The following is an 11682-nucleotide window of genomic DNA, read 5'->3' as shown; positions in this document are numbered from 1 at the left end:
AGGAAAGTTACTAATTTCTAATAATGCAACCCTTAAACAGTTTATTATTGCGATACATGCTAGAAAATTATTTCAGGTAAAATGTGTCCTATTAGATTCAAACCAATGTATAAATGTTAGATTAGAAGTGTGACTCAGTACAGTATATGATTTTATATATTTTATTTCCATTTTGCTTTCATGCAGTGGATAGCATCACACTGCAACCACTGATTTCAAACATGTTTTCATTTTGTGTTGACAACAATACTTAGGTTCTAACATGATTTGTACGGTATACTCTCTTTCATCCACTTGTGTATTGTAATGCATGAGAAAGATGGTGGATTATTAGTGTGTATGAACGTGTATCACTAGTTATATCTGTGAATGTAGAATTTCAGATGCAGATTGTGTATTTTATTGCAAAAGAGCAGACCAGGGGTGTTCAAAGTGTGGACCTGGAAAAATTCCTGGCCCACAATATGTTCGAAGAACAAATAAATACATTATGAAATGAATCATTATATATTACACTAATTAGCTTTGTCACTTTTAACATAAAGCTGAGATGTTTCTGTGTGAGACCCTCGGAGGAACAAGTTTGGACACTCCGTTTAATATCCATTTCCCTTCATACTGGAATTACATAATTTCCTCATCTTGGGTTGTCTTCTCCTCGTCCACAGTTTGGTACTCGCCACCTTTTCCCTTCTCCTCACCTTCAAAGATGGCTTTTAACTTCATCCAGACAGCCCCTCCAACATTCCTCTGTCTGCTCCACCTCTTCCTCATCTGCTACAATAACAGTGTCCCCAGAATCATGACTGCCAGTGCTACAGGAGGAAAGTGTGTCCTCCTCACGCCATGGGTGCCGCAACATTTGTCCAACCCCAGTGTCCTCTGACACTTCCAGTTCCTCAAAGATGTCCAGCTCTCCTTCTGCACTCTCTGGGTCCCAAAACTCGGCCACCTCCTCCTCTTCGTTCTCCGAGTCAGGAGCTGTGTGTTTCCTGATCCGGTTCACTGCATCCCACAAGGAGTTGGGATAGTGAAGCTCCTCTCCCTGGGGTTGGTCAGCAGACGTACAGTCCGAAGACTGAAAGGGTGACAACAAGGGAAAACTTTCAGAAGAAGGGATGAAGTCTGGAAGAAGAAGAGGAGCGAAGATATTTTCTGTAGGGTTTTCAGTTGATCCAGTTTCTGCAGGGGGGGAAAGTCCTTCTCTTGAGCCCAGTAGTGGAGGTCGAGCTCCGGATTGAGCCTCGCCGTTTGAGTCTGAAGGTGATGGAGGAGACTGAAGTTTGAACAAGGCTTCGGTGTCTTGTTTGTCACTGGGATACTCTACTGTCTGTTCATCAAGATCTGTCATGTCTTTGTTGTCCTCAGGCAACTCTTTGTTAGTCTCTTTTACATTCAGGTTTTCCTCTGCTTTGACCTCAAAAGATTTGATTACTCTTTCACTAAGACTATTTTCTGGGGATATCCTCTCTAAATCTTCATCTTCTGGCTTGTTCTCGTTTTCTGCTTGAGCACAAAGATGTTCCTGCTGCTGGATGTTGAGGTCTGTTGGTGCCTTCATGGATATTTCAGGCATCTGGCCGACAAAATCCTTAGAAAAATCACTTACCGCCTGTACACGGTCAGCTTCAAATGGCTGCTCACCTGTTCCATCAGTGGGAGATTCCTGAAGGGCTTCTTCATGATGTGATGTTTGTCTCTCTTCAACTTCCTCAGAAGCATCCCTATTGGACTTTGACGCTACTACAGATGGGTCTGCAAGGGGAATCCGAGATGGTTGCAATGAACCGGTTTCATGTTGAAGTATGTCATCTACAACTAGGTCCAGAGTTCCACACTCAGCATCTAGACCCTCCTCAGTCTCTGACTCTGAGATACTTGGAAGTGAATCAATAGAGTAGATTAAATTTGGATTTGACTCTCCATCATCTGGAGACAGTGGTGGTAAGGAAGGATTTATTGGGACAGGAAGTGGAGTGACAATCTGACATGAACCATTTTCATCAAATTGATATTCTTCCCATCTCTGCTCAGAGTTGTCCCCCTCTTGAGTGTATCCAACTGGAGCGTCCTGGGATGTTTCAACCTGATCTGTTTCATGTTGGCTGTCAGTATCTGCTTCCATGTTCGGCTGGGATCCTAAAAGGTTGCCACAAGAAACCTCTTGAACCCAATCATCAGACATCGTTTGATTTTCTGACTGCTCCTCCTTTACAGTGGTCTCTATGGGCAGCTTCCCTTTCATTACATTGTTGTTGACTTGGGAAGAGATGAGCCCGTTCTTCCTGCATCCGTCAGGACATGAGCTTGCATCGAGACGAAGCCCAAGGATTCTTTCGGCTCGTTTCTCCAAGGATTCCCTTGCAGGGTTTTCACTGTCCATTTCAAGGGTTCCTTCCTTTTCAAGATCTTGGCACAGCTTTTCCTTAAGGCTTCCATTCTTTGGCAAGTGGTTTAATTCTGTGTTTGGATCAGGGTGCAAGAGAGGGTCAGTGGAACCTAAGAGGTGAACATGTTCTTTCTTGGGTGACTGTATCATCTCCATTTTGACAACAACACATGTTGTGTCGATCACTAAGAGATCTTCCTCCGATTCAGGGCCTTTCTTGATGTCCAGTCTTCTTACTCCCATGCCCAGTGGATTCTCTGTATCCTTCAGAGTTCTTTTTGTGAAACTGGGCTCCCTCCATAAAGGATATCTGACTGGCACAGACGGAGTACTTTGCTTCTTAAATGTGGAATCATCCATTTTGTCCTTCTTTGGCAGTTTTTCCTCCGGTGTTATGCTTTTTCTGCAGTTTGGTGTCATCTGTTTTGGTTTGGTCAGGGCAGACATATTTGTTCGTGCCTTGTCTACTTCGTCTGCCACTTTGGATGTTTGGTTATTGTCACTACTGAGTCTCGAACAGTTTTCAAGCTCTATGTTTGCTTGAGGTGTCGAAGACGAGGGTTCTGTTGGGCCTGCTGTCCGTGAGACTAGACAGAATATGGTCATCCCGCCTGTCTTCTTTCTTAATCTGAATTTCCGTCCTTCGATCACCTTGTGGACGGCGCTCCTTTGGTCCGGGATTCTTTCGAGGTCGTTTTTTCTATCCCTGTCTGGTTTCTCGTGAGTTCTCTCGAAATCACAATGGGGCAACATAGATGAACCTTTATGTGGACTGTTATAGGGAGGAGGTGCAATATAACCAGGGGGTTGGCTAAACCTTCTTCTTTGGAGTTCTATCTGTCCTTCAACGTCCACCAAATGGCTAATACTAGGATCTTCTGGTGCAGCGCTCTCCCATTGTCCTGGAACATTGTTTATGTTTGCACATTGTCCAGCCACACAAGGATCTATCCCAGTTCTTCTGCTCTCCAACAGACCTTGGAAGGTGCCCCTCAGCTCCACCTCTAGATGCCTCCTCCTTGGAAGGGAATGGCTGTAACGAGCAGCCCAGGCTTCCATCTCTCCGTGGCTGCCGCTGTTGCTCTTGAAAGCCTCCCATCTCCTCTGCCATCCCTCTTTTGTATAGCCTCTCTCATAATCTCCCGTTGCACATTTCCTGACTCCAGAGGGTTCATAGTTGCCCAGGTCCTGCTGAGAATGACAATCCAAGATATAAGGTAGCTGAGCAGCAGTAGAGGAAGGCAACTGAGGCTCAGTCCAGTTGGTGTAGTCAAGGACAGCTGCAGCTGTTCCTGATCTAGGTAAAGTCCAGTAGCTGGACCCTCTCACATGAACCCGGTGGTCCTCGTGGTTAGTTGGAGGATAGTGGATTGCTTGGTGTCTGTAAGGATAGCTGTGTGGGTAGAAGGAATCAAATGTGAGGTTCACAACACACAAGTATGCTCTCTTCTCACAGTGACTGGCTACAGGTTTCAATGTGTCGCTTTTTCATTCATGTGCGCAAACGTGGTTTAGTGAGGAGATTTTACTGGGGAACTCCTGAAAATGTCTATTATAACTTGGACAACTCTCGAGACTTCAGCTCTGTGAGCATTTTAACCATTTTCAGGGCTAACTCCACAAATGTGTTTTGTTTTTTCTTTGGCTTTCTTGATATTTTTCATTAATGCTACCACAAAAAGAGGGACCATTGATGGATAGAGAACCACAACGGACTTATGACGTAGTTTTAATGTAGCGAGAAAGGTGGTGGAAGATGGAAGCAACAATAAACTGACATTTGTAATCAAAGAATATGTACAATTGCCCCATTATTTGATTGTTATATTTACCAACAAACTGATGGATAACTTTCTTTGGAATCAGAAGTTAAAATGACAAGTAGATTTTAAAGTTCAACTACTGTAGAACTTACTCAAGAGGTACTTGAGTACTCAATCCATCGCAACAAGACATTTGGCCTCTCATCCAAGTAGACTTCATCAGTTCATGCTCATAGACTTAGATTGGTCAGATCTGGTCTTGGATATGGATCGGTCACATCTGGTCTTGGATATGGATCGGTCACATCTGGTCTTGGATTTGGATTGGTCAGATCTGGTCTTGGACTTGGATTGGTCAGATCTGGTCTTGGACGTGGATTGGTCAGATCTGGTCTTGGATGTGGATCGGTTAAATCTGGTCTTGGACATGGATCGTTCAGATCTGGTCTTGGACTTGGATTGGTCAGATCTGGTCTTGGACATGGATTGGTCAGATCTGGTCTTGGACTTAAATTGGTCAGATCTGGTCTTGGACGTGGATTGGTCAGATCTGGTCTTGGACGTGGATTGGTCACATCTGGTCTTGGATGTGGATTGGTCACATCTGGTCTTAGAGGTGGATTGGTCCCATCTAGTCTTAGACTTAGATTGATCAGATCTGGCCTTAGACTTAAATTGGTCAGGTCTGGTCTTAGACTTAGATCGGTCAGGTCTGGTCTAAGACTTAGATTGTTCACATCTAGTCTTAGATTAAGATCTAGATTGGTCAGATCTCTTCCAATCTTAAGTCTATGAGCAAAAACCGATGAAGCCTACTTCAATGAGGAGGTCCCGGTCTTGAGTTTCACACCAAAAACAAATTCTATACAACAATATATCTACATTATAGACTTGTGGTGTCTGGTTAAAAAACAAACGTATTATCTTCCATTGAAGTTTTGTCTTTCAAATGATCTTCTCGCATCAAGCAAAGAAAACAACTTAAGAACGAGCCAACGCATTGATGAACATAGCAGGTAACCTTTTGTCTAATCCGTCAAACTGTGGTACACAGGCTCCATCCAGTGGTACGCCAAAGAATCACTTAAACATTCAAACAGTGTTACTGTTCAAACTGTGTTTAATGTTACAGTGGCCACAAATATTAAATATACTTGTTTAATGAAACATCTGCCTTGTTTTTAATGAATACGTGTGCCTACTAGGTGACTGTATTCTTTTGTCTGAGGTGGTACTTTGTGAGAAAAGTTGAAGAACTTCTGCAGGATGTCCATTTGTCTTCCAGAATGCTGAGAACGTAAAAAGTGTGAGATACTTACTTGTGTGTTAGACTTCTGCCAGGAACTGTACCATATCTACTGTAGGCTGGCAGCAGCCCTCGGTCTTTAGGCCATAAGTCCATCTTGTGCTGTGAATCCTGCGCTCGAAACACAAAGACCTGTTCTATTGTCTTTTAACTTGTCAGAAGAAGACTTTCCTTCACTTGCTGCTTCATTTTCTCTTGCTGCTGCCAGAGATGAGATCTGACCAGCATCAGACAGACACTTCCTTTTAAAGAGGAGGCGGTGCTCCGTATCACACGCACGCACGCAGGCATGCGCGCGCACACACACACACACACACGCGCGCGCACACACACTAACCCGCACACACACACACACGCAGTCACACGCACTTGCACGCTCACACACACTCACTCATTCACACACTCTCACTCACTCACACACACACACTGTCACTCACTCTCTCACGCTCACACACACGCTCTCACACTCACTCACTCACTCACACTGTCACCCACACTCACACACTCTCACTCACTCACACACTCTCACTCACTCACTCTCTCACACACTCTCTGTCACTCACTCACTCACTCACTCACTCACTCACTCAAACACACACACTCTCACTCACGCTCTCACACTCACACACACGCTCTCACACACATACTCATACACACTCACTCACACACTCACACAAACACTCACTCACTCATTCACACTCACACTCACACACTGTCACTCACTCACTTATTCACACTCACTCACTCACTCACTCACTCACTTACGCACTCACACATACACACACACACACACACACTCACTCACTCACTCACTCACACGTCACACTGTCACTCACTCACTCACACACAGACACACACTCTCTCTCACTCACACATACACACTCTCACTCACTCACACACACATTTACACATCCTTTCACTCACTCACGCTCTCACACTCACACACTCACACTCACACACGCTTTCACACACAAACTCTCATACTCACTCACTCACACACACACACACACACTTACACGCACGCACTCACTCACTCACACGCTCTTACTCACACACTGTCACTCACTCACTCACACGCTCTCACTCACACACACTCACACTGTCACCCATACTCACTCACTCAAACACACACTGCTGTCACTTCTTACCTGTGCAGTCAAAAGCCGTCACTTATTTTCACAAAGTGGACCCACAACAATATTTAGTAGGGCTGTGAATCTTTGGGTGTCCCACGATTCGATTCAATATCGATTCTTGGGGTCACGATTCGATTCAAAATCGTTTTTTTTTCTCGATTCAACGCGATTCTCGATTCAAAAACGATATTTTCCCTATTCAAAAGGATTTTCTCTTCATTCAATACATAGGATTTCAGCAGGATCTACCCCAGTCTGCTGACATGCAAGCAGAGTAGTAGATTTTTGTAAAAAGCTTTTATAATTGCAATAATGTAAATTTGTTTTAACTATTAAATGAACCAAAAATATGACTTATATTTTCTTTGTGAAAATATTGGACACAGTGTGTTGTCAAACTTATGATATGCGATGCAAGTGTAAGCCACTGTGACACTATTGTTCTTTTTTTTCTTTTTTTTTTATAAATGTGTAATGATAATGTCAATGAGGGATTTTTAATCACTGCTATGTTGAAATTGTAACTAATTTTTGATACTGTTGATAATATTCATTTTTGTTTCACTACTTTTGGTTTGTTCTGTGTCGTGTTTGTGTCTCCTCTCAATTGCTCTGTTTATTGCAGTTCTGAGTGTTGCTGGGTCGGGTTTCGTTTTGGAATTGGATTGCATTGTTATGGTATTGCTGTGTATTGTTTTGTTGGATTGATTAATAAAAAAAAAAAAATAATAATAATAATAAAAAATTTAAAAATAAACTATTTTTTTTAAATGAGAATGGATTCTGAATCGCACAACGTGAGAATCGCGATTCGAATTCGAATCGATTTTTTTCCCACACCCCTATTATTTAGGACCTTGCTTTATTCCACATAGTTATTGACACATTTAGGAAAAAAGTGCTGATGAAAACCTGCATGGAAACGAGGGATCAGTTGTTTTGTCTCCCGGGGTGAGACAGGCAGCATCTCTTTTCTTCCAAACTCTCCAGCGTGACAAACAGGCTTTTCTTTGCTGAACAGAAAGTCCGTACATCAGCAGAGTGCAGCAGTCTGTTGTTGACACCATCGCTGCTACCAACCTCCAATGTCCATTAACATGTTGCCTTTTATTCCAGGTTAAGTATCTTCATAGCCAAACTGGACATCAAAGTCCTTACGTTTTTTAACACATTTTAGGTTCAATTATTTAGTTTTTTTTGCTCAAATTTCTCAATTACATTCAGTCCTAAACAAAAAAATCAAACATTCTACCATATTTTCCACGCCATAGAGAGCGCATATGTTAGACTTAGACTTAGACTTCCTTTTTATTGTCATTCAAATTTGAACTTTACAGCACAGATAAGAACAAAATTTCGTTTCATCAGCTCATGGTAGTGCAGGATAAAAAAGCAATAAGGTGCATATATAAATAAATAAATAGGTTACTGTACAGATAGATTTATTGCACTTTTTCATATGCATCCGCGTTTATGGGTGTATGTTATATTGTCTTTTTTATTCCACCGAGTTAATCCATTTTGGGGGGAATTGAAGGGATAATTTAATTTAATTATGATGCGTTCAAGAGTCTTATGGCCTGAGGGAAGAAGCTGTTACAGAACCTGGAGGTTCTGCTTCGGAGGCTGCGGAACCTCTTTCTAGAGTCCAGCAGTGAAAACAGTCCTTGGTGGGGGTGGGAGGAGTCTTTGCAGATTTTATGAGCCCTGGTCAGGCAGCGGCTTTTTGCGATCTCCCGGATAGGAGGAAGATGAGTCCTGATGATGATTTAAGCCACACCCCCTAAATTTTATAAGAAAATATTTTCCCATATATTAGCTGCTATAAGTCATAGATATATACGTTGTTAAATGAAATATTTAGTAAATTTTTATTTACGTACCTTAATTGTTTCCAAACGGTGTCTGTAACACGGCAGTACAACGGCTGATCAAACAAAACAGAAGTCATCGTTATGGACCCACTAGCTGCGGAAGCTAGCGCTCAGTCAGCTTAACAGACTCAATAACTTCTAAATGGTCGAGAAAAGATAGCCCATAGTGGCGTATTTTACTGACTATGGAGCGCAACGATATTTAAGCCGCACCCACTAAATTTTTGAAAATAAAATGTTTCCATATATTAGCCGCACTAATACCGGTGTATATATATATATATATATATATATATATATATATATATATATATATATGGTGTGAAATTAGTTATTCACACAGAAATATTTAGTAAATGTTTATTTACATACCTTAGTTGTTTCAAAATGGTGTCTGTAACACGGCAGTAAAACGGTTGATCAAACAAAACAGAAGTCATCGTCATAGACCCGCTAGCTGCGCAAGCTAGCTCTCCAATCAGCTAAAGAGACTCAATAACTCAACGGTGACCTTTTGGTGAATTTACTGAGGAATTTGTGAAACTGAAACAATACAAAAAGAATGCCGTTGTAAGTTAATACTAAGACACTCGTGAACGTGTTGGCATATTAGCTAATGCTAACGACGCTGGCCTAAATACATTCCGATAGCACGTACAAATATGCATGAAAACACTCCTACAGACATCACACATGGGACGGTTTGGTAAGTATGAATTGTTTTAGTTATAATGTAAAACTTACAAGCGTTGCTTGAAGTGATGAATGAAGAATCCTTTCGACAGTTATACTTCCGGTGTTAGGCATGAAACATTTTCCACCTGCAGTGAGCGAACTCGTGCAAAAGATGGCAGCAAAGCACAAACAATAACCCACCTTTTCAGTGTATTTGTATGTGTTTTATTAAAAACTATTTGCATTATGGCCGTCTGCAAAGAAAAATCTGTAAATTAGCCACATTTTATAAGCCGTGGGCCTCCATCCAGAAAATGTTTTTTTTTTTATGTTTAACTTTTTGAAAGCCTTTTGATCAGATAATATTACTAATGTTATGCAACATTCGATCAAAAGGTCTTCAAAGGGTTAACATGTCAAATTTAACGAGTTAAAGCAAGTGATTAATCACAAAAAACTATTAATTCATATTAAAGTACATCCGGATGGTACTGAGCGAATAAGTGACGTATATTTAGTCAAAACCTTTTTTTATGTTTATGTATGACATTCTGACATTAACATTGCATTTGTGTCAAGACATTGAGGTATTTAAGTTCATTTAAAAGAGATTTGAGCAGAAAAGTTTCCAAAATGTTTTGAAACCTTATGAAAAAAGTACACATTAAAATGTCACATGAAAACATCCTTCTTAGGAAAGTTTACATAACATGGAGTAAAACATTATGTGCAAAAATACTGCAAAACTTGACTGAAAGGACAAAAAAAAAAAAGTATTTGTCCCGTGAAGTTTTAAATATATTTTAAATCACATTAAAGATGAGGACTCTTGTCTTATTTTTAAAATTGCTTGATTTGTATTTAATTTGCTTCATTTTTACATGGAAAGAAGATGAAAATATCTTCAAGTAACAATGTTTTACAAATCTGTCAGGAAGACTGAAAAGAAGCATGTTAAAAAAGCTGTTAGCAACTTGCTCAAAGTTCATTTTTCAAACACCAGAATGTTCCCATTGGTGGTTTAAAAGAACATAGTAAATACAACTTTGTCACAATTAGACTTCTTTGTAGACGGAATTAATCGGATTTGATTGTCTTTTGGTTTCCGCATGCGTGGAAGAGATCCACACGTAGAAAATGATTGTGTCGCCAAGGTCTTAACCAGGAAGGTTAAGACCTTGGCGCCAGCGCCCTCCGAGCAGCTTTGTTTTGGGATTGGCGTCATAATCAATAATGTGTGCGATTGATTGCTGATCACTCTCGTAGTGAAGCGACTGCACTACTGCCTCAGAATACATATTCTTATACAAATATACGTATACTAATACAAATATACATATACTATTACAAATATACAAATATTCGTAAATACAAATAATCAAATGCCTATTTGTAATCGTAACATTTGAGTTAGTACAAAATGATCTAATATAATTAAATCATTACATTGTATAATAAAAAAATATATGTAGGTGTCTGTATGTATTTGTTATATAGTATATAATTTATATATAATATGTACGTATGTGTGTATGTATAGATGTATATGTTATATATAATAAATGTTATATTTTATATGTAACATATGCATATAAAATATACATCACGTAATAAATATATAAGTATATATATATATATATATATATATATATATATATATATATATACTGTATGTATGTGTGCATATATATTTATATAATATATATTATATAATATATATATGTGTGTGTATATACAGTCGTGATCAAAAGTTTACGTACACTTGTAAAGAACATAATGTGTCTAGACTACCGTGACGGCTGTCTTGAGTTTCCAATATTTTCTACAACTTATTTTTTTGTGATAGAGTGATTGGAGCACATACTTGTTGGTCACAAAAAACATTCATGAAGTTTGGGTCTTTTATGAGTTTATTATGGGTCTACTGAAAATGTGAGAAAATCTGCTGGGTCAAAAGTATACATACAGCAATGTTAATAATTGATTACATGTCCCTTGGCAAGTTTCACTGCAATAAGGCGCTTTTGGTAGCCATCCACAAGCTTCTGGCAAGATTCTGCTTGAATTTTTGACTACTCCTCTTGACAAAATTGGTGCAGTTCAGCTAAATTTGTTGGTTTTCTGACATGGACTTGTTTCTTCAGCATTGTCCACATGTTCTGAATGGGGTTTAAGTCAGGACTTTGGGAAGGCCGTTCTAAAACCTTAATTCTAGCCTGGTTTAGCCATTCCTTTACCACTTTTGACGTGTGTTTGGGGTCATTGTCCTGTTGGAACACCCAACTGTGCCCAAGACCCAACCTCCGGGCTGACGATTTTAGGTTGTCCTGAAGAATTTGGAGGTAATCCTCCTTTTTCATTGTCCCATTTACTCTCTGTAAAGCACCAGTTCCATTGGCAGCAAAACAGGCCCAGAGCATAATACTACCACCACCATGCTTGACGGTAGGTATGGTGTTCCTGGAATTAAAGGCCTCACCTTTTCTCCTCCAAACATATTGCTGGGTATTGTGGCCAAACAGCTCAATTTTTGTTTCAT

The 11682-nt window shown here is 40.2% G+C and overlaps 1 protein-coding gene across 1 annotated transcript; it reads right to left on the bottom strand.

Annotated features, from left to right (window-relative positions):
- Positions 1-171: 171 nt before the first annotated feature.
- Positions 172-5679, bottom strand: LOC133622264 (uncharacterized). Its single transcript, XM_061984782.2, has 2 exons — positions 5472-5679; positions 172-3782 (listed from the first exon to the last, which is right to left on the bottom strand). Exons 1-2 carry the CDS (start codon positions 5552-5554, stop codon positions 704-706), a joined length of 3162 nt encoding a protein of 1053 aa, XP_061840766.1. The 5' UTR covers positions 5555-5679; the 3' UTR covers positions 172-703.
- Between the last annotated feature and the right edge of the window lie 6003 nt (positions 5680-11682).

Source organism: Nerophis lumbriciformis, linkage group LG23 (assembly GCF_033978685.3).
Source record: "Nerophis lumbriciformis linkage group LG23, RoL_Nlum_v2.1, whole genome shotgun sequence".
Lineage (NCBI taxonomy): Eukaryota > Metazoa > Chordata > Actinopteri > Syngnathiformes > Syngnathidae > Nerophis > Nerophis lumbriciformis.
Note: the sequence above shows the minus strand (reverse complement) of the source record. Positions and strands in the feature narration are given on the sequence as shown.

What these genes read in the sequence shown, in the direction of transcription:
- LOC133622264 (XM_061984782.2), bottom strand. Translation starts at nt 5,554, where the DNA reads ATGGACTTATGGCCTAAAGACCGAGGGCTGCTGCCAGCCTACAGTAGA. An exon ending in GGCAGAAGTCTAACACACAA is followed by an intron (nt 3,783 to 5,471) that starts GTAAGTATCTCA and finishes CTACCCACACAG; the next exon opens with CTATCCTTACAGACACCAAG.